Source organism: Lingula anatina, chromosome 7 (assembly GCF_051362555.1).
Source record: "Lingula anatina isolate TDL-2025a chromosome 7, LinAna3.0, whole genome shotgun sequence".
NCBI classification, from domain to species: Eukaryota; Metazoa; Brachiopoda; class Lingulata; order Lingulida; family Lingulidae; genus Lingula; species Lingula anatina.
In genome coordinates, this window is record NC_141773.1 from 23,836,807 (window position 1) to 23,861,002 (window position 24,196).

Below are 24,196 nucleotides of genomic sequence, written 5' to 3' on the forward strand. Positions count from 1 at the left end.
GGGTGAAGGGGGGGGGGGGCGTTTATCAACGATTTTACAATTTAAAAAAAAAGCTGTAAAAACGCTGTTGTTACGCCATCAGCTTGAATACACAATGCACAACGATGAATTTTTGATGCAACACCATTATTTCATAGCAAGATGATGTTTATTTCTGCATTATCTAATAAAATCCTAGAACGTACTCAATCCCGTTAACCAGGCCCTACATGTACAGGCACAGGTACGGTGGACTTGGCGGGGGCGTCTCGATAGTCCGAAGGTTCATTGGTCCGAAAAGTGGTTACATTTTCATCTATTTTTTAATCAAGGGTTCATTGGTCCGAAGGTTCTATAGTGAACATTCGGACCAATGAACCTTCGGACTATTGAACCTTCGGACTATCGCTACGGCCCCGACTTGGCACTGAGGCAATGGTGTTTCAACTTTGATCTCATGTCCTCGTATACGTTATAAGGCCCAGGACTAAATATTTACACCAGGTCATACTTTGTTGACAACATAGACTCTTCTAGGGCACCTGGCGATAGTTTGAAGGGTTATCTTTATAGACTCTTCAAACATCACTTTGATACTGTTGCAGACATTTCTACAAATTTTTAATCAATACTGATTATGCGTAATGTTTTGCCGGAGATAAGACGAAAAATAAAATGAAGAACACGATTCAAAGAACAAGCCTTTATATGCATGTGTACATGTTACAGAGCCACGAGGGGTCTGCTGGCACTTTTTCTTATCGTGTTTGAATAAATCATGATACGTTTAACAAGACCTTGGTTCCTGACCTACTGACAACATAACCGATCAGCGATCTGGACGATTTATTATCTGTATCTCAGCTGCCTACATACGACACTTACGTTTTAGCATTTTACGGCCGCAATGTCACCTTAAGCACCGAGTATCTTTGATGGGAAGGGTTCACACGACAATTTAAACACGAGGGTAGTGAGTATCTAGGGGGCCTCCATAGACCGTATCCAGCTGCCTATTGATTGGTCTATACTATGCCTGGCGACATGAATGCCAAATGGAACAGATCTTCGGGTGCTATGGGCTAATTCCTGAACCTCGGCGGATTCAATTAATTGTGGTAAAAATGAAATGGAATAATGCTGAAGACAGAACGCCGTCCACTACTTCCTGTGTCTTGGATCTCTCACTGCCTGTGTATAGGTAGGTCTGTCTGGTAACACTCTGGAGGTTCAACGGTGTCTATCATGTAGTCCAGTACTTGCCGTAATACAGGTGTAACAGGAATGGTAGTCCGCGAGGAACCGTAGTATGCTTACCATTACTTTGTACAGGTGACAGTCGTCCCATAGACTAACCCCAATACTCCAACTAACCCTTACCCGTACCAATCATATGGGACCCAGGACTTCCATTCCTTGGACTTGCATTCCTGTCACACCTGGACTGAAGACGGTTAATCAGTTCTTGTTTTCAGTCATCTAATTGAGATTTAAATACCAACTTCATCTTTTCCGGCGTATCGTTTTTGTGAAAAAGTGGTGGGTTACAACTTTGAACAAAAAACGATTCCTCCAAGTTTACAACAGTGCCTGAGCTCGTTTATATAGGCAAAACAAATTATCACGCAGTTACTCCGTTTAATACACTAGTTGAAGGTTTATATCTGGAGAAATCATGGTGTAGTTTAAATGTGGACTTAGCCCCTAAGCGTTTGATATTTTTAATTTGGAGAGTTTTGGATGGCTTGGGATCTAGATTTGCTATCATTATGTGCCGTTTAGTAATAATAATAATAACAACAATAACAATAATAATTGTTTTTATTGCATTTTAATTTGTATACAGTGCAAGTGTTGGTTTAAAATCCGATGATTGCTGCCGTTTTGCACTTCATGACTGGTCACATTGGAACTAGGCAAAATTTTTTATCAGAAGACAATGTTCCAGCGTATTCATTTCAGCGTTAATCTCGAGTTTCCCACCCAGTGGTTCTTCTAGCCTTGAGATCCGGGCTCATCCCCTCCATCCACGTGTTGGTGACCACGTGACACTGACGTGCACGTGGTCAAGTCCTCTGATACCGAGGCGGGACCCAACAGTCGTCAAACCTACACTTAGCTTGATGTGGCTCTATAAGAGAGCTTTCCCTGTATTCGGGATTAGAAGGGTTGGTACCGGAGCCCAACACTCAATAGCCAACATACAATTACACGAAGGAGGGGTTTACATATGTGCTGGTATCAACGGCGAAAAGAAAGTCTCTCAAATCTCTTATAATCTCGTATTAAATACAGAGGGGAATGGTAGAGAAGAGGTGCTACGTCACGAGTTACGTGGTGACGTATCAACCCAACCTATGACGTCAAACCTCAATACCCCTCTGTTGTCTCATATCAAACGTCGAGCGATCAATTACAAAAATATGTATGTTTCTTTATCAACAACAATATACCCAAAGGAGCCTTTCTCAATAACCCCTCCGCCCAACATTGACAGTTATACGAGATATGACTCACCAGAGACAAGCGGAAATCTTGAGAATCTACGTGAAGTTAGTATTTTATCTGGCAATAAAACTGGAGATCAGGAAACGACGCCAGGTAAGAAGTTTATTCACCTTTAAACACTGAGGATGTATTTCATTCCAAGAATATTTCTGTATAAAGACATGAAGATTTCCAGTGGGGTTTGTAATAATTGAAAATACCTTTAGAAAAATATATATTTCCCTAAATTTCTTTGCACGTTTATTGAGTATTTGCTTTGTATATGATCATGCAGTAAGTTTTAAGTTAACTCAAAAAAAAAAAAAAAAAAAAAAAAAAGCGCCGTTCGAGTCCATGGAAACGTTGATTAAAGGGGTGAGTTTTGGTCAACCCCTGGAAATAAGGCCGAAGAAGGCATCCTACTTAAGATGTGATATATATTATTTCCCTTCCAGCTGGCGGTGACCACAGTGACAAAGCTCTCTACCTGGGGATAGGGTTTGCCTCCGTGGGTACCCTAGCCATACTGGCTATGATTATAGTTTTAATAAAGGTAACAAGTACTGCAACGTTTTGGAAATTTTTAAAGTAAAACAATATTTTTCTTGATTTGTATTTTATACTTTTTCAGTCGCCATAAAGCGAAATCTGATAACTAATTTGAATAAAGGAAAAATCAACAATCACACTAAATTATTATGTACATGTATGCATGGAAGATTCAAAGCACTCATTTATATTACTGCCACGCAACTTTGCTTTTGACTGACGACCTACGTTGCTACGAATTCTTTCTACTTTTCCCTTTCATATTTCAGTGCGATAGTTCCAAAATCTATATATGCGACGCCTGCAATAAAAGTCTCCCAGCTATCGGCTGTTTAAAACCCCAACCCAAGAAACGCCGTAGCATTCGTTACAACACCAGGCAGGTTTCGATAGATCCCTCGACGGTTAGTGAGCCGCAGCCGGTTGAATTCTACCTAGAATCTAGGTCTCGCCATGGCAGCAACGCCACAGAGGCAGCTCTCCTTTATTACAGAAGACAGTCGTCTGACGTCACGTCTGTGACGTCACCGACTACAACTGACGTCACGTGTCGCAAACAGGGAAAGGGACCGATGCTTTCTCTACTTGATGTTAAAGAATGTGAGGAAATAGTGTGATTGTTACGTGTATCTATACATATTCAATATTCTCATGTAATTTTTGATACGCATGGCTACGTGCTGATCTCATTCAAGGCTAGCACTGACGGTGGAAAGTTTTTTTTCTACGTCTCCACCTATTAACTTTAAATAAAACCAACCAGTAGAGCTTTCGAAACGGGCAGTACTTAAGACCTCTTAGTTATAAACGAAACATTTTAGAATAGTGAGGCGATATATTATTACTTGTTTCCAAGCTTTGTTTAGTCATTCGTGTGCGTTCATTTTTGCTTCCTGTTAAACACCGACTGTAGTGACGTAAAATGAAGGGGTGTGAAACGCTGAACAATAACGGCGTTAATATTTTGGACGATAATTTTAATACTGTAATGAAAAATACATAAAAAAGTGACACCTTGGTTTTTGACATTTATATACATGTAAGTATCAACCAGAATCACAGAAATGAAAAAAAAAAACAAAAACAATAAACATTGATGACGACGGGCTGATTCACATGTAGATTTTGGTCGGTTTATGACGGAGCATACGTTACAACAAAACCTCTTCGGCTTTAAGATGTTCCGAACAAATATAATTTACAACATGACATAGAAAAGTGTTAACTGCAAATTTTACAAGTGGTGGGAATATATTAACCATAAATTGATCAAAAAGTTATGTTAAGTCATGTTTTGATTAATACGCTGAAACAAATGCTTAATACTGGACCCGTCGCACGATACACCTGATGTGCGTGCATCATACATTGTGTAGAATCGGACTGTACGTAGAAGACAATATTGTAATGGCAGAATACTTCGTGTTGATAAATATTTAAATTTATATCGATGAAAAGTATTAAGACAATTTAAATTCGACGAAAGCTAATTTTACTGTTTGTTCTTTTTACGCAACTTTGCCATCTTTTTCTTTCGCTGGCTCTTTTTACGTCAAACGTGCAGTTGTGCGCAGACAAAAAAAAAGTAAAAAACAATAATACTATCGTACAACAATTAAATATTAAACACTTTAAACAGAAAACAGACAACAGCCACATAAAGTACATTTGTATGCATACGGAGAGACATTATGCAGGCCTACGCTTACGACAGAAACCATTTCAACCGCACGTGTAACTTTCTCTTTGGTCGAGAAACAAGGGGATGACCCAAAATACTCTAGTACCGAAATGGATTATAAGCATAGCAGGTAGAATAACGGTTCGATTGAATGATGATATTATTACCCGGTATATTCTGTTCTCAGTGTATTTGGTCCAACACTACGACGAAAAAAGTGAGTAGTTAAAGGTATACAGCCATTGTTGACTAGAACATTACGTACAGTAGAATGTCCTATTATATTATATGTGGAGCCACGCCTAAAAAATATACAATATTATAAATGTGACCTCTTTCTGACTATCAAAGTTAAAATAGAGTCATTATTTGACTAAAACTAGGATAGAAGATAATTTAGGTCCTAGACTAAAACGTGCGTGATTTTTTCATAACATTTATGACCTAAACGACGCTTATTTTGTCTAAATTGTCTAAGTGATTTGCGGCTTTACGATTCAAATGAGGACTTCTATGAGGACTTCTCTGAGGACTTCCTCTTCCAGCGTTCATTTCGGTGTCTAGATGGAGTCTGTGTAGGCTGTCCCTGCTGTGGCAGTGGGTGGAGTGAACAGGAACGTTTTCGGGGATGCATCTCCACATGCGCAGAAGTTCACATCGGAACCGCTTCCCGCTTACGCAGTACAACAAAAAATTGATAGAATGGTTGATATAGGTCAATAACAACACGACTGTAGAAACCAGTTTCTGGACAGCTTGTTCCTTCGGCGTTGCTATATTTGCATTCCAATATGGCTCTACAATCAAATTGATAAAACTCGGACTCGCTAATAAAAGAAAACTGAACGTCACTACGAGAAGCATAATGGTGGTAGACTTCGACCGGAAGTCTTTGTGGTTGTTGGAATCTTTGCTCTCCCTGTGTTTTCTGATAATGTCCTCAATGATATGTGACGGTCTCCGAGATCCCGTGGGGGTATGGGCGGGAGAGAGGCCGTTAGGCGGAGAATGACACCCTCCCCCTGTAGGTAACAACTTATTTCTGTTACATTCCTTCGCACCATTGAGGGACTTGGACAAGATTTCCTCCACTTTGCGTTCCAACGCAGGTGACTGGTCCCTCGTCACCCGCGTTAAAAGAGGCGTTTGCTTCGGAGACAGGGAATTTTTACGTGATCCACTAGTAGATGTGAAATAATAGCTTTTGCTGCAAGTACCTGGGGTTTTGATGACTGGCCTACAAGCAACACCCTGAAATTTGGAAGACTTCTGCAACGCTCTTATAATTAATATATTCAAAATCATCATAAACGTGAATGGCCCCCCAGCGTAGACGCAAAACACCACCCAAGGCAAGACTTTCTTCCAAAAATAAAAGTATTCAGAATCGCAGAAGTGGTTACACAAGAGTTGTTGTTTGTTGTTATAGTTCAACGTCACGGTCCAGAAGACGTGCAAATTCTTCGCCACGGCACATCCGATTGTCACCGCTAACGCAATTTTGGCTCGCTTGGTTGTGCAGTAGCGGTGAGACTTGAAAATGTGGCAAGTTGAAATGTACCTTCCAACCGTCAAACCAACCAATAGCCACGCTGATAAATCTAAGAATGTATATAAAGTAAAGCGTTGTAGTTTACAGACAGCGTCATGTAAGTTCCTGATGTCGTAACCGCCGTCGTAAACCCTGATCATATGTCGTGATAGTCCTAGCCACAGGGCGACTGTATCCGAGACCGCTAAAGCTCGCAAAAAGAAACCCGTCCAAGTCCTTAACATGAAAGGTCTCCGTAAAACAAAAAATGATGTGACATTTCCTATTGTTCCCAGAATTAGCAATATTGGCGGAACGACCTTATTCAGCCACTGGCTGGTCTGGTACTCTATGTGGTTGTCATAAGGACCAATAGGTCTGTAGATATATTGTGAGTAACAGCTATACTCTTCCCGTGTGTCGTTTATGTAGAAGCTAATATTTTCCATTTTGAGGTGGCTCAGTGTGACATAATATCTATATTTTCTTGTGAGCCATAGATTGTTCACTGTTTGATCTCTTTGGTGAACTGTCTTGGTTGGTTTCACTTTGATTTATGCCGTCTATCTAATGAAGCACTGCTTTTTATATCTCCTACAATGGTACGGCGTTACTGTTTCTATACATTTATAACTCTTCCTGAATATTTAATGTATCGCCTCTTATTCTTAACCTACCAAACGTGGGCTTGGTTAACTAGAAAGGCCTATTGGTAGTCGTTGTTCCCAGTTCTTATATATGAATCACTGACACGTCTTCACGAAGTACTGGAATATCCAATGCTTTATATATTTATGATATATGATAAACGTTGTCTGTCATACTGCTGTGACGTGTAGTGACGTCACTGTTGCTACCTCCACGTTCCCAAGAGCTCCCAAGATTCATGCGTGTAATCCATTTGAAATACATAGGCGACCAGTTTGAAGGTGCGACAATACATCCAACACCATACTGTACATCTTTAGCACCTATTTTACGATAATGACTTCGTAGTAAACTGTCCTGCTGGTGTTTTCCAAGATATGAAAATGTGAACGTTGAGACGGCAGGTTCGGTAGTTTAATTTTATAACTGTTTGGCAAAACTTTCTTGTACTATTCCATTGGACAGCTTTCTGAGCTGTACTTTGCAGTCACTTTTCTGAATTCTTCTTCTAAATTCTGATGATTTTTCTGGAAAGAAACGAAGTTCATACTATCATGGACAATCTGTTAATATGAATATATGAAACTATATTATGCACAGAGGTAAAAAAGAAAAAAAAAAGAGGAAAGAGATGATACATCGCTATGACAAAGACATGTTAACATGATAGTTGCACAGTGTTATAGGCCTGGCTTCTGCTTACAAAAATGATGAATGATGACGTTTGTCTCATTGCCAGTAATGTCGGCCAAGTTGATCAAATCCGCTTCTCTGGCCATTACAGCATGTGTCAGCCATGTTATCATGAGTTTGAAAGAGTTTAATGTATTAAATTTCTTTCAACACACAATTCAAAATTATGTTTTTTTTTAAACATCAAATATGAAGTCCCCCTTATCATCACCGACTTCAATGTAATGAAATGTAGGACTTAGGGTGATAGTGCATATTATTTAACAGTAGATTAAATCATTGCGCGTGGCAACATAAAAGTTTCTCCATAAATGTCTCGGACGCACTCAATCTGGGGAACTGTTACTGACTATAAGATAGACGACCGCCCGCCGAGAGAGTTCTATATATACCCGAAATACCACATATCTAGTCAAACGTTTCTAGATTTCGTTTGTCTTTAGGTAATTAGGTTCTTAGAAATACCAAACTTCCTGGATTTGCTGACACCTGAGAACTATGTCAGGTGTGGGCGCTGGAACATTATCAACGCTGATCGAGGTATTTAGGGTTGTAGGAAGATTGCTGGGTGTCTCCACTAAACATTTATTACCGTTACTCCTGTAGTAAATATATTATTAAAAAGCTTTGAGCAGTGGCTTATAAATCCCCGCTCAAGTTTCATGAAAGTTACCGACACATTCAGTTTTATTCAATTCAAGTCAGTCAACAGACTCAGCAAACACTGAATGTAAATATAACGTTACAATAACGTTTAAATAACCAAAAAGCGTTTCGGTAACGTTATTAATGGTAAAACAGTTTCTCTTCATGTTGTGTTATTCACAATACAGTTTATTTTCAACTAAATTACCGAAGAATCTTGCTATTATCTAAGTATGTCTGACTGCACCCATGCGCAGACATCTGCTCGTCTAACTAAAATATATGAATAACTTTGCTATTTTAATGTTTCTGTTTCTGGCGACACGACATCGGTCAATATTCCCCTTTATCAGACCTCAAGTTCACAAATCTTAGAGCAAAGTCGACGCTAACCTAACTTCTAATTTAAAGTAAAATCGGATTTATTTCATTACAATACAGCTGGCGTTTTAGATTTTGATGTTAGTGAAATATGCTTGACAGCATTCTTTTTGCAACACCAAGGATGCTTTTAAAACGGAAAACCGTCTGGCAAATACAAACATTTGGCAGGCTACTGCGCATGACATATACTAATCACTTTTTGTGTACCTGCATTTAACGTTCTCATTAGTCTCGTTTTGTATACGCAAGACGCTTGGACCAACATTAAAAATCAATCAATCCAAACCACCCACCCAAAAACACTAGATCAGACCATTTAGTAAGTGTCTCTATGTATAGTTAATATTGACGGTTCCTAAACTGGTGCCAGCATTTACCATTAACAAACACCACTAATGATATTGCAATAAGATACCTGTTTAACAGTGTTTCTTGCCGGCGTTTACGAAGGTGATATGCCATCTGGGTATGTCTGATCGCGATAACCAAACCTTTGCCTGAGCACCTGCAGCCTCCTGTCGCCCTTGTGCATTACAGGTACTCAGACATAACTATCTTGCAGCCTTAACAGAGCCTCTCTGGCTATTACTTAGATGACCCGATAAATAAAAACCAGTCAAGAAATAACGACAGCTTTGTTACTGAAAATAAAGCAAGAACCGCAATGTGCCAAATGTATCTGCAGCTGACTGTATCCATATTTTTGCAACCAAATTGATATTATATATTTCTGTATGTGTGTTCTGCTCGCTAATTGTATTGTATACATACATTAATAATGAAATTCTACTACTTATACATCTTCAATGGGACTTAGTTCTTTCTTTTCTATGTTGGTTCCCTCTATAATGTCCCTCAACATGTTTTACAAATTAATCGAAACGTGTAAGTTAGATGTGATAGGAAATAATGGATTGTGAAATAGTCTCCCACTAATGGTATTACCTAATGGTAAGTAACTGACAAGCCTTATGACTTAGTCATCATGTTTTGTTATCTACGTTTTTTTTTTCTGCTGGCAATAGTGGCATGAACACCAAGCTAGTATTCATCCACATGATGGCGTGAGAGGGAAAACGCAAAACCTATTACAGAAATGAATTGCACTGTACACTCGAGATATTCGTCTGGTCGCTATACTCGAAAATATAATTAAGTATGCAATCGGCAAACATGGACACATTTAGCCAGCTTTTGTAAACGTAAATATCGTGCTATTATCATCATCGCACATCGTTCCTCGATCTTAATGTACATCTAATACATGAGGATATCAAATACTACACATTGATATCAGTTGACAAATGTTCATCTATTCAGTGGTAAGGTGGACACATGTGATAACCCGTCCATACCAGAATACATCGTCCGTGAATTTGTTAATTGTGTCAATTAATCTTTATTAACTTAATGTTCAGCGATGTTTTGAATGGACGCTGATGTTTTAAATGGATGGATGTATTCCATTAGCGTGCAGGGCATTGGCGCACTTAAAACAACCGTGAAGGATTGACTGACAGTGACGTAATGACCATATAGTGCACATCATTTATAAATGAAGTAATTTTGACAAAATGTCAACTATTGTGAGTAAATGCAGCTTATTGTGATGATCCGAACAGAATATGGAACAATTACCCAAATAATAATATTAAGACGTAAGGCACCTACAAATGGGCACCGATCATCAAAGTTAATTTTGCATATCAGGGGAATAATTGAAATAGTGTCCAAAACTATGCCTCGTTTCCTTGAGTCGTTTTACCCCCATTTTACCGTCACATTACACCATTCTCATGCCATCCTCACGCGACAAATACGCCATCCTCACACCACATAACGCCATCCTCACGCGACATTACGCCATCCTCACACCACATTACGCCATCCTCACGCCACATTACGCCATCCTCACGCCAATTACGCCATCCTCACGCCACATTACGCCCGCGATATCCTCGTGATGATGCTTTGCCAGAAATCATCACAATAGAAAAGTGTGCACGAAATCATCTATACTGTTATTGATGCGATTAATATTATCAACAAAGAAGGTATTTTTTCCTTCCAGCATTTTGTCATATATCAAACCACTACCTGTCAAATTGAAGGGTGTTGCTAGCAAGCAAGCACGCAAGCAATAAACAACAATAACAACAGCACAAAAAATAATAATAAAACAAAATGTGTCACGAATAGCCCAAACGTTCACGAGATACCGTCTATAACAAAAACTTGGAACCAAATAACACAAAGAGAAGAGCAACATTGAACACCAAGCGGGGGTTAACCAAACCATAAATCATAATTGCCAGAAACTATCCATTAAGCAGTAATATTCTGAAAAGCACTAATATGAATAAAACGGTCCACAGAGAGTCGCAATTTTACACATTATAGTTTAAATTCCCTACTAATTGTCTATATCGTAATGTCATGCTATAAATCTGTTGTGCAACGGCGTTATTAGAAATTGCAAATACGAAAAGACGGAAAATAAAGTTGAATGCAGCTATGGTAGAGTAATAATATGGTGCTAATGCTTAAAAAATAGAAAATGGGTTTATCACACCGCTATCATGAATTTCTTTACCTAAAATTTTGAACTGTAACTCAGTGGCCGTATGTAAACACAAACCTTTCCGGGTACAGAAACATATACCGTGATAAACAACCTACCTTAGGCACACCGGTCCTACTCGTTAATGAACTGTTAGAAACTCATCAAAAGACGCATCTTGCATAGCGAATAACTAAAGCAAGGTGATTTCTACGGCACACTATTCACAACCCGACCAAAACCGCTCTGTCCGGTAAGAATTTCAAGGCATCAATCTGAACCCTTGATTCTGATAATTCAACACTAGAGGGCGTTCAACGAAGGTGAGGCTACCGGAGACATATTGTTTTACAAGCTTTCGCTAATGGTATAATCTCAATTGTACACTAAGTTATTGTTTCCTATCAGTATGTCTGTTGGGTCGATAGCGCAGCTTTGTACGTTCCCCCAATAAAACCTGACTGGATGTACGCTAAAAATGCCTGAGAGGTTCTGAAACGGAACACATCTTTTTCCAGAAACAGCCGCGCCCTTTGGAGACAAACATTGATCTCCTCTCTGCCTGCCCACATGTCGTATTGACTTCGGAAATGGTTAAGTAGAGGCCCAGTCAGCCCGGGAGACATGAGTTTCTGTCTGGAAGAACACATTTAATCAACTACTTGGTCAGCCATCAGTGGCCGGGGGAAAGTATGAGATTCTGCCGTGCTTCAGAAACCTATCTAAAATAGAAAAAAATGTCTTTTCTCATGGTTGAGTATTTTAGTATCTCTTAATTTGGTCAATCACTTACGGTCCTCGTTTCACAAGCACTACATCCCTGTTACATAGCACAACCAATTCAAAAACTGCTTCTTTTTTTCCTCCTAGTTTATGTTTCACATCACCATGGGCAGTTTTCCACACATAAAAGGCACCAACTCTATGTCACCACTGCCACCGTGGGTTTCAAAATTAACAGGAAACTCAATTCAATCTGGAAACTAGGGGTACACAATGACCATTAATGAACCAATAAGTCTGTGGAGACCACATCCCACCCCCACCCCATACCCCCACCCCCAGCAGTTGGCGTGACAGGCTGGGATGGATGGATGGATTTACATCAAAAACTGATTAGACGAGTAAAAGGACACGTTATCCCCAAACGTGTGTTTTGCTGTACAAGGTAGTCAAGTGGGCAATCCTAGTTTCAGAATACACCCCCAGCGTGAAGCAGACACCTGCTTAATCAGCAGCGTTCTATTTTATCACAACTATTCGCCCTTAATGCATATTAACGGTCGTCCATCACCAAGTCTGTTGTTTTCATTAATTATTCAATGGACCAAATGGTTAGAGAAAGAACTATTTGCAAAAAGGAAGCGTTCACCCCTATCAAAATGGTAGAATGATTAGAAAAGTTTAATCTCCTAAATTGTTCATTTGAATAAAACATTAATGAACTCGGTCTGGTTTTTGTGCATGCTTTTATTGAAATATACAGTATACTTCAATGTCTTTTCGTTCTGTGGGTCTTAAATAATTGAAAATAGCTTTTCATCTGTGGATGCATGGTGACGTTGTGGCGTAATTTGCTGTCAAGGAAATTAAATAGTTGTACAAGTTGATTCATCAAGGTATAGATCAAAGAACAGCCTGTCGTACTCATATCGACCAACAGCTTCAAGGCGCACTTCCATTTGAGATGTGTCGGTTATTAGTGAGTAGACCAAAATATTATGATATATAACCATAGTCCTACGATGACAACTTAAATTTGGTTAGATTCGCATCCCATTGGTCAATAATCACATTCCCACGGTTTGTTGCGATAGCACGAAGTGAACCCGGAACAGCTAGACTGGAAACGGAGCTTTGAACTGTTCTTGCAGGGTCAGGTTGAAGCACGCAGGGCGAAGATTTTTTACCAAATGATGTGAAATGAAGAGTGGCTAACGATAATGCAAAACATGCGATTGCTAAACCATTATTTTCTTTGATCTTGGCGTATAAGGGCACTGGCTACTTCAAAAATATGCGACTTTCCTCTGCAAAATTTGCGGTACAGGTAGATAAGGTCAAATATTTATTCCCATCCAGGGTGATTCTATCGGTGTCCTCCTCCCTTTTTAATAGTGATGGCACGCCAGGGTATTAAATATAGCACTTATTTCCTAATTACCAGAGTTTATTTTCAGTTTTCCCCTTCGTAACACCAAACCTTAACACCTGCCAGATTTGGGATAAAGATCCGGTTCCACTACTATTGCCGCCATGAGTGTTTTATATTAATGCTAAGTACCGTGTTATTGGAGCATCTTGATGTATTTCTGTTCAATAAAAAATAATATGTCCCAATGATTCTACTGTTTTTTGTGTAAACTCGGTTGTTGACTGGCTGATAAACCAACAAAACACAAAACATTTCTATAGAAATCTGAAGACTGCGCAAATTTGTTACACGTATTAATATATATTTATCTTGTTTGAATTTAGTGGCTTTTTGTTTTGACTTCCATATGCAATAGACTCCCCGTTTCTGAATGAGTAGAAACTAGAATCATATGCAGATCAGGTGCCTCAATGTTTCCACAACCTTTTAACGCTGTGCTGGTGATTAACTAACAATCTAAAACATCAACTTGTTGGAGTGCGCTTCAACTTCTTATGAAAATATAACATCTACGACACATATCCAAAACTACACCTACTACAGGCTACGATTTTTCTCAAGGAGTTGCCCGATTTTGGAACCCCCTGCCCTCATTGTCCGTGTTCTCCGTTAATTCAAAGCAATGATAACCATTTTCAAGCTCCATTAATATAGATAAATATGTTTTCAACATTCAACGTTCAACATTATAATATTACCTCTTACCTGTTTTCCCTCAACAAGTAACTCCCGACATGTTATTTTCCTAAATTTTGCTATATTCAAATCGTGTCCCGTATACGTTCGTCAAACTTATATCTATTTCTCTCTGTTTCCCTGCAGACCTCTCCGCTCCTTGAAATGAATTACTCAGATTATTCCTCCTTTGTCCCTGGAACACAGAGTGAGATTAAGTTTCCGAGGACAGGCGGGAAACGCGGCGCGTGGTGTCGTGGTGAGGAGAGGTAAACAGGTGAGTAGTCCAGTCAACAGCCACGTAATCCTCCAACGCATAGACACTGCTGTACTCGCTGAAACAGGGTTGCCGATTCTTGAAAACCATACTCAGAATTTTCAGTTTATTTATAGTCGGAGATGGCAGGATATTTTGAAAACATGTGTACGCAAATGTTATCTTATTTGTCAGGAATGAGACCCCAAATCCCCACCGTCATCCCGAGTTCAGCATTTATTCTCATAGACTAATTGACTAGCACCATGCTTCAGCTGATATAGTCAAAAATAGTTACAGTCTCAGATGGCTATTATCTATGTAACTTCCCGTTTGAAAGCTCTCTAGATATCACAAACAACTTCATTGAAAGGTGGTCACCCGCTATTAAAGCTACGGGAGACATGTGATAACTGCCGCAGACCGTTAACTAACTCCTTCATATACCGTATTTATCAACCAAATCATGTTCCTGGACAAGAACGCCGGCCTGTTTATTGTTGATTTTCCTTCCTCCTCTGGATAACACTCTTTTTATTAATATCAGTTCTACTTTGTTAGCAAAATGATTAACATATAATTTCAGACCTGTTAAATTTGAGTATTTTTCTATTTTTTAGTTATATTTGTTCTAAGAAAATGTAATTGTTCCTTAGGTAACATTGAGTAAGTCTAACATCATACACCAACCCGCAGTGAACCAGTACGTAATGTGTATAACACTAGTACTGCAGACCTTCACTACTTATTCCACTAAGCCAATACAGAAGAAATCTCAGCCGTTTTCGACAACGATCAACTTCTTAATGAAGATTTTAACAGCTGCAACGGCCCTCGTTGAAAGCTAGGACTTAGTTTAAATTTGTCCATAAATCAGGGATATTGTTGCTATGGTGGCCGGAAATATAGAAACCCCCTCCACCAAAAAGAAAAAAAGATATAAGAAAAAAATAATCCAATACATTTACAAATAAAAATACCATTTCTATGATAAAGATTTAGCTGTTAATTCACACACGTCTTAATAAAACCTGAAGGACGAACCTCGTGTATTCAACCTTATAACTTCGATAAAATTCCGTTTCATTAATCACCGTATATTATCAAAAGCAGGTAGCAGCCTTAACATTGCAGACAATTGCAGGCGTGTGGAAAATTGAATTACAAAATTGACAGAGTAATTAAATTCAGCATCACGTTATACTGCAATTAGCTGACAGGTGCGTGGAGAGAAGGCGAGAGAGAGAGAGAGAGAGGCGAAGCAGACACTAAAGAAAAGTACTTCCTTCAACGTCAAGACACTGAGAATGCCATCCCCAGGGTACTGACGCAGACCCTGGGGGTGGTGACACCCTTGAACGAATTCCCAGCACAAATGAGACTCGAATAGCTTCTTGTCGGATGGCATCTACGTAAGTGACTATTCAGTCAAATAAACAAAAGGTTTATTTTGAATGATATGTGATATTTTGGCCCACGCAAAAATCTCAGTTTTACTCCGTTATCAGTTTTGTCAATTCCGGAACCCCTCCACCCCCATCCCCAACACCCACCTTTTCATTTTATCTAACGAGGCCATACCTGATACTTTTACCAATAAGCCACTGCTAATTATCAATTGTGTATAATATATTATGATGTAAAAATAATCAGATGAGCCTTCAGCAGCAGTGAAATTGATCTAGTGCCAATGGCTGGAGTAGGCGCATTAATACTAATGAAAATGTTACAGCATAAGTCGTCCGTGGATTGTTACTGTAAAACGTCAGTATAGCTAGTGCCTGGTCATAGTCTTTGGGGCCATTCAAAATAGGGGACTAACTAGTCCGAGGGTCAACTATGGCCGACCCACTTGAATACTCCCCAACTGGATATCTATTCAGTGTCTATTAGCGGATTAGACGGCAAGCTTTGTAGTGGGTCGCCATATTTGACCCTCGGACTAGTAACTCTCCTATTCTGAATGGGGCCTTTGTACAAAGGAAGAAAACCTGTGACACAGAGTCAATTCTATCGCAGGAAACATTTATGCAGTAAAATACGGTATAAAAAAATGGAAGTTCTTGATAAAACCAATCAGTTAAAGTTTCACCACATTGCATTTTCATCAAGAACGCTACGCCCTCACTTATGTCGCCCATTTGATTAAATCTACCATTCAATTTCAGCAGTTATCAGTGTAATCAACAAACCGCCGCACTACTACATGACAGCTAGCAGCGAGGGGTTTTTATTGCTAGTGTATTTGATGATTTCAGCTGGTAGAAGTGGTAGAACGAGGAGATAAGACTCCTGGGAATATAGCAGATATATGAACTCAGCATTACATTATTACTGGGCAGGTACAGTTGTAAAGGAGAGGGCTGAATATCTGCTACCTGGAGTTGAAGATCAGACAATTTGACCGATATGTACTAAGTTGTTTGCCTTCACCAATGCGGACAGAACAGTTGACATTTGATTTTATCTCTCATCCCTCCACCCCTCTCTTTCTTATCCCCCCCTCTCTATGTTGTGAGAGAGAGAGAGAGAGAGAGAGAGAGAGAGAGAGAGAAACAAAAGCTAACTGTGGTATGGCCACATTAATGTGCTAATAATTTAAGCCACATTTCATCACAGATGATAATGATAACTGGTTACTTATATTACTCCCTCATTAAATTACAAATATTGAGAGGCATGTGAGAAAAATGGTCAGGTTTTATAACTTCAGAGTCAACTTTCTCCCTCAGTGAGCATTTATTGTCTGGACTTAACGTAGCAGTGAAATAGAAGCACGCTGTTAACGATTGTATTCTCTGCAAATGCGTGCTAGAAGTATAATAACAGACACCGGGATTGTTTTGATGTACAGGAACGTGGGACCCTTTACCAGGGTCATACATTGATTTTTCACTAGATATTCACAGATATGTCTCTGGCTAGTTCTTGACACAATTCTTAACTGTGTTGGAGAAAAGTGCACATAATTAATCTGCGGCCCTGGTACATGTGTAGAGGGCAGGTGCCTCTATAAAACAATACTTGGATTGCGCAACAATGCAACACGAAGGCGAGTCAGTGAGATTGACAAAATGAACAAAGTATTGAAAGTAAGACGTTATTTATCTGTCCAAAGTCACCACTAAATCAACAGACAGTAAAGATCAATAGAAATATTAATAACATTCTACCATAAATTACCCTTACATCGTTTATTTTGAATATTGAAACATAAATTTTCTATGGGGGAGTTTTGTGTTGGCAATTTTCAGCCTACACCAGGAAACAAGTCTAGACCCAGAATCTCAACGAAGCATCATATCCTAATATATTTTAAGAAAAAAAGAACGTAGTGTACAGCCGGAATAAAGCCACTAATCTTCGCCTCCCTTGTGGAATAATATTCCTGGGTCGTCCAAGTTTTACTACAGTAGTTTTTATCACCTCATAGGGCAAGATCGATGATGATATGTCACTTTGACTTTCAGATGAGAGGCGACGGTCCTGACAGTCACTTGAACTGTTCCAGTATGTGCTGAACATTATGAGTGATCAGTCATGTCTCGAACCGAGAACAGCGTCTCTTGCAAACAGTCCTGACCCAGTATTTCATAAGATTAAACAATATTATTGCGCCTGGTACTGTTAGACTCTCTGCCAAATGCCCGTGGGTGTAAATAATTAATTTTTTTACTAAGAGCTCTTCTGGTGAAAGCGTCTTCAGCTGCCAGTCTGTCAATCAGCTGGTGAATGAGGTACAGCTCTTAAGGACCAATGCAGTCGTCTACCACATCTGGTCTTCGGTTAAAAATTTTTTGGGGTTAAAAATTTTCACCTGCACTTTGACCTCCGTGGCTCTTTCCCCATCTACTTGGCGGGTAGTGATGCTGCGATCACGTTTAGTTTTAGAAAATATAATATGAAATGTTCCTCTTGGTGACAGAGATCTCGACATGGCTACCACCAAACAAGCGTAGAATAAACTTATCAGTTGTTCTAGGTCATGGTAAATAAACCAATGATCTACAATTGTGTACATTTACAGGTTAACCTTTTGCATTTTTATTATGTTGTCCATATGAACTTATCATCTCCGGGTGAATGGACATTTCTTGTTGTTTCCTTTCCTCTATTATATAATCTACCTGGCAGACTGTCTAATACCTGCTTGGCGTCACATTTTAACGTGACATAACCCCAACCCCCAACTAAGGACTATTGGTTCGTGTCGCGTCTGTCTTTGCGTTACCAGTCGGTTAGTGATTTAGATGACCAGGAATAAAACAGGATATAAATATCTTCCTTTCGTTTTTTCTTTCTTTATTGCTTTTTTCATCTTTCTCGGATGTCTGTGTAAAGAGACCAGCACTGCACAGTGCGAGGAATTCCACTACTCTCTGCCCTCTAGGTATACTCTATTAGTCTGTTATAAAATTATTGTATAGATCATACTTTTGTTTTGTTTACTATTCTAGAAGTCCCTGTTATCAGAGGGTAGAAAAACACATTGAAATTCCAATCAGGCGTGTTTCCTTCAGGAAGTAAAAACACAACTAGATTTAATAAAAACTACCGTAAACACTTCTTCAGGCATCTGCATGCTCACTGAGCTGTTGACTAAACTGCCTCTTAATGCTCTTAATGCTACATGTACCTGAACAGTGTGCCTCACTATCACCAGCCTCATTACATGTAGGTTTTCTTGAAATAGTTAAAGGAGAAGACTTTTATCAAAATAAAGTGATTTTCAATGATTGATAACTATTGTGTACGTCAAAATGAGGGGTGTTTGAAGCAATTCACTCCAGAAGTAGTCATAAATTACAGTCGGGGTCATGATAATTAAAATAAAAGAAATAGGATACACAGTTTTCAGTGAACGGATGTTTTATCCGAAAATCGTGTTCATGTCGTTTAAATTTGACTACTTAAAATCTTAACACGTCGCTACATACAGAGGGCTAGGGTTTCTATTGACTATACAAAAGACTCAAGAGATGACTGTGAATATTGCTCATTGGCAGCTTAAAATATACCGCTATCGGTCAGTGATATCATCGAAAAAAGGCCTTTACTTAAAGAAGACACTACATGTTTTGGTTAAGTTCATCATCGTTAAGTCACCAATATTATTATTATGACTAACCACAGTCAGGGGTCACCCTAGTATATACTGAATATAGACAGCAACACCTCGCTAAAGTTATAGACATCCTTCAATGTCACTAGCTTACCAGATAGGGATAATACCTTTTTCTCATACAGACCTAATTAAACGTCACCTTATTTCGTGATCCCCTCTCCATTCACCGCTCCACTCCTTGTAGACCCTTGTAGCTTGACACCGGCTTTAAATAACGGATGTCTATTTAGAGCTACGCACATGTTACAGAGGAAATCGTCTGTTCTCAGTAAAACACAACTGTTGGCCTACTATACTAGTACTTAACACAATTTCAATGTATCGCCTACGAGTAAAGTTAATGTCCTCACGGTGTTAACATTAACCCGATTAACGCTGCGTCTCTGCTACAGACAGACGCGTAGTCAAGGTTTGTGGTTTTCTCATAAACTTTAGTTATAACTGATGATTCTAATTATTCACCGATAACCCTGTACTCCGTAGAAGAAAGGGTGTTAAAAAGTAAGGTCACAGTACCCCCGTATATACGTGAAGTGTTACTCACCTTAACAGCTTTAACTACGGTCAAATAACCGCGTTCTCCGGGCAGACTATCTTAATGTTCTCACAAGTATACTATGGGGACGCTCACTGGTTTCATTCATCAATCTAGGTCACGTAAAGTGACGTTGGTGTCCTATATATGTACTATACCAAGTTCACGGAAGTTGACACGATAATCAAGTAACGGACGACCTCAGCAGACAGCCTCACCTTTTTCCAGCAAACACCCTGGTGATCAATAACTGAACGCTGTCACTGAGTGCTAGCAGGGATGGACGGGATAACATGGACATGTAGTAACCACTACGGCATTCTGTTACTAACTAGAGGCGATATCGCTTATGTAAATATGAAGGGAGTTAATAAACATCCATTGTTTTTTTTTTTACTTCTTTTGGTCTTAACCTGTTTCTATATATTGCCTAGTATAATCAACGTTGACCGTTGTTATTCTGTAGTCTGTTGTCTGTGTTGGAGACGCCGGTCCTGGTACGGAGGTGGAGATGGGGGGGGGGGGGGGAGAGATACCAAATTTATGCATAATTTCCCTGACAAATTGACTTTAGTGTCAATCTCTTGATAAAGTTTATTTAATCGATCTTAAACATTTTCTCACTCCAACATCAACAAGACATGAGACAAAAGGTGCGTATTTTCTTTAACCCTGTTATGGCGGTAAACAGTGGAATAAGCCCCTGCCTCTGTAATTAGCTGTGCCACTACCAATCATCCTGATTAACACGTCGTAACTGTCATAAATAATCAAACAGAGGAAAAAGATAAATGATGATAATAACAACAGCAATGACAATGGTTATAAAGCCCAAGGGGTAAAGATGCTGTGGAACTCTCCGTCTGGAACCTAGCATTTTATTAGTAGCATTTTATCCAGCGTCGTTTTGCTAAAATATAAATGTGTCGGTTATAGACTGTTGTATAGAAGTGAATGTACAATTTTCATTTTATTTCATCGATCCATTACCCCCTTTTGGCTCACCAGAATGATGTACAACAAACAGAATATGATATGACACAGCATTAAATTTAATAACTTAAAATAATAGAATACAGTATCAATAGACAATGGAACTTATACTAAAGGCAACTTAATTTATATAAATTATATAAAAATAGCTAAATGATGGGAGATCTAATAAAGACGGGACCCTAGGGTTATTTTTATCTTGACTCTTGTTGTGATGGAAGATAAATTAATACAACAGTAGTTAATTTTTTCTGTATGGAAAACCAATCCAAGAGGTCAACAAATACATGTATCTAGGTCTCCTTCTAAATCGATCAGGAAGCTTTACAGAAACCAAAAATAATCTCCTACAACGTGCTACAAAGGCATTCTTCAGTCTGTCCAAGTCTCTTCCACTTCAGAGTAATGTTAACACATCCTTAAAAGAGAAATTATTTGATACCCTCATTTCCCCAATCCTTACATATTGCTCAGAGATATGGGGCTACTCGGTGTCAACGGATAACTGCCCTACAGAAAAGTTGCACTTAAAATTTTGCAAACAAATCCTTGGCCTCCATCAAAACGTATCAAACTATGGTGTATACACTGAACTTGGCCGCCTTCCCCTCTATACCAAAATACAGTTTGCATCTGTCAAACTATGGTGTAAAATTATTCAAATGTCTGATGCTACACTAATGAAACAAGCATACATACAAGAGATAAATAGTTACAAGTTGCTGACACCCTATGTCCCACCCGCAGTCCACACACTCAGACCAGCTTGTATGTCATGGTCTGAGGGTATCCGAAAAATCCTCTTCACATTTGGCCTTGGTGATGTGTGGCTTAGCCAGTCACCTCCAAAACACTTCACCACAATTTTCAAACAAAGACAAACTGACCACTTCACCCAAATATGCAATAGCAAACTTCAAGCCAACAGTAAATTATCTCTTTTCCGTATACTTAACCAAAAGTGTGAAAGGGCAACTTATGTTGATAAAATAACAAATTACGACACCTTATCAACCCTTGCTAAACTACGTCTTAGTGACCATAAACTCCACATCGAAACTGGGCGGCACACCAGCCCAAAAACTGAAAGGTGCGACAGAATCTGTCGCCTGTGCACACAAGGGGTAATTGAGGATGAATACCATTTTATATTCCAATGCCCAATGTACAAAACAGACCGAGTCACCTTTTTCAGTAAAACCTCATTCCTAAAAGCTGATTCAAGGCCACCAGACAGTCAATTATGCCATGTATTTAACAGTGCCAACAAAGATACTTTAGTGTCCCTCTCCAACTTTATAATCAAATCATTTAAGAAAAGAAGTGAAGTGGTTGCTCTGCTTGGTAACTCTTAGCATATCCCTTAAAATGTCAGTGTATGGTCCCACTGTTGTGAGAAGTGACTCGGCAGTGGGACTGAACATGGCACAATATTTATATCTGTGTAACTTATTTACTTATTTGTCTTATGTAATTGTCATTAATCGTAATTATCAATGTCATCAAACAGCCATGTAAACAGCTATGTAACGGTGGTTTTAAGTTCTTTAAAAACATATTCTTTTTGTGTAACATGTTTATAGTATGTTTATGGTAAATTTATAATCACACCAAGGTTTATCTCATTGCTTAGATAGAATATTTTATGAGTAATTTTACTAGTACTTATCTTCATTATATAAAGATGGTAATACACTAACTGTATTGTATCGTCATCTGTATATCATATTGTACAAGGTCATGACAATCTATGTACCAGTACAGAAATAAATTGAAATTGAATTGAAATTGAAATTGTTAAGGCTACTCTCTGTTCACCTTGTAAAGAAATGGGAGATCAGCGCGTGTTAAGGATTTCAATAAAATCACTTATCAAAGCAGGAAGGTAGTACGGGTTTTTGCAAAGTTAAAATTCCGGTGTTGTTTTGTAGCTAGATAAGGATAAGTACTTCAGTGTTGTGAAAGTAAATAAATCCGGGCTATATCCGTCTTTTTGACCTTAGACGAAGCAGTGGCGGACGTATTTAATATCAAAAAGGTTGTTAGACAGTTTTCCAGCAGTGGAGGACGTAAAATACCAAAAAGGTTGTTAGACAGTTCTCCACCCTAAAACTTCCTCAAGGGGAGGACAACCTCTAAAAAATGGTGCTGTTTGAAGTATTCTGCGGTCCTGAACTCATAAAGCTTGCGTTTGACGTGCACATGGAGAGTTTTCTCCGTGTTAGGCGAATCATTTTGATTTATGTACAATATATATATATGTGTGCGTGTGTTTGTGTGTGCATGTTCGCGTGCATGTGTGTGTGTGTGGGTGTGCGAGAAAAGGGGTGGAATGCTCCTGGATCCGAAAATCAATAACACAAATTATCTGTAGGTTGGCGTCTTTTAGTTAAGTCATGACGGGGAAAATGTGATATTTTGTCTTTTTTTATACAATTTCAAACACAAATAACTAATGATATATCAATTTTAAAAATGATTGAGCATTTTTTTACACAATACTTTTATGGACAACAAATAGAAATGCAGCTTCGAGGAAAAATGTTCTGAATTTATCTAAACCGTAAAAAAAAGGAACCGACGGAAAGAAATATGATTTAGGCACTGTGTTAAGTTTATGACGTTTTACATAAGCTCGCTTTCCGTCCCTTTAGATATGTGAAAAATAACGACATTTAGCCGATACGAAGTCTTTCAGTAAACTTTCCAAAGAAAAGGCTATCAGATATATGACAGTGGCTCTCCATCACGAAGCTGCTTTGTATTAAGTTGTAAGTAAAATAACACAGCTACCAAACTGGAATTTCACATTTGATGATGTCGTGACAAACGCTCTTATGTAAGGTAGAGACGCAAAAACCTGTCTGCGTGCATATAAACACGCCAATAACTGAAGTTTACTTTTGTTTAAAGCGTTTGGCATCAAATTACGGAGATGAAAATAAAAATGTTATCGTTTACATTGGCTGGCAAATTACCAGGTATTGCAGTACATGATACAAAGCATTCAATCGATTTTAACTTAGAAAAATAGGACTGCAAATCATGATGATCACGTACATTTAATACAAACGCATTTTTATTGATCATTTTTAGAAAACAGTGTGTTTTTATGTGAATATGCTCTTGAAAGCCTTTCCCAATTCCGACACGTAATAGCCTAAAGAGGTTCATGGCACCTCAATTTTCAGATCTTTTGTAGGTTTTATTAGCGCAACATGTTGACGAAACAAAAGCAAAATGCTGGAAATGCTCTCGAAGTTTCCTTTTAAAAAGATTTCACCCGTATTTTAATAGAAA

The 24,196-nt window shown here is 38.7% G+C and overlaps 2 protein-coding genes across 8 annotated transcripts; one reads left to right on the forward strand and one right to left on the reverse strand.

The window, feature by feature from the left end:
* Window positions 1–315: 315 nt before the first annotated feature.
* On the forward strand, window positions 316–4,106 carry LOC106150537 (uncharacterized). Its single transcript, XM_087017342.1, has 4 exons — window positions 316–1,180; window positions 1,942–2,580; window positions 2,922–3,019; window positions 3,285–4,106. Exons 1-4 carry the CDS (start codon window positions 1,117–1,119, stop codon window positions 3,630–3,632), a joined length of 1,149 nt encoding a protein of 382 aa, XP_086873468.1. The 5' UTR covers window positions 316–1,116; the 3' UTR covers window positions 3,633–4,106.
* LOC106179852 (cholecystokinin receptor type A) lies at window positions 3,978–20,204 on the reverse strand. Of its 7 annotated transcripts, none has more exons than XM_087017340.1 (3): window positions 19,913–20,093; window positions 14,018–14,183; window positions 3,978–7,402 (listed from the first exon to the last, which is right to left on the reverse strand). In XM_087017340.1, the coding sequence occupies exon 3, from the start codon at window positions 6,674–6,676 to the stop codon at window positions 5,141–5,143; it is 1,536 nt and encodes a 511-aa protein (XP_086873466.1). In that variant the 5' UTR covers window positions 6,677–7,402; window positions 14,018–14,183; window positions 19,913–20,093; the 3' UTR covers window positions 3,978–5,140. The 7 variants fall into 7 exon arrangements, with proteins under 7 accessions (XP_086873466.1, XP_086873467.1, XP_013419096.1 ...); XM_087017341.1 differs by having other exon boundaries at window positions 14,011–14,183; XM_013563642.2 differs by lacking the exons at window positions 14,018–14,183; window positions 19,913–20,093 and adding an exon at window positions 20,122–20,204.
* Window positions 20,205–24,196: the final 3,992 nt, after the last annotated feature.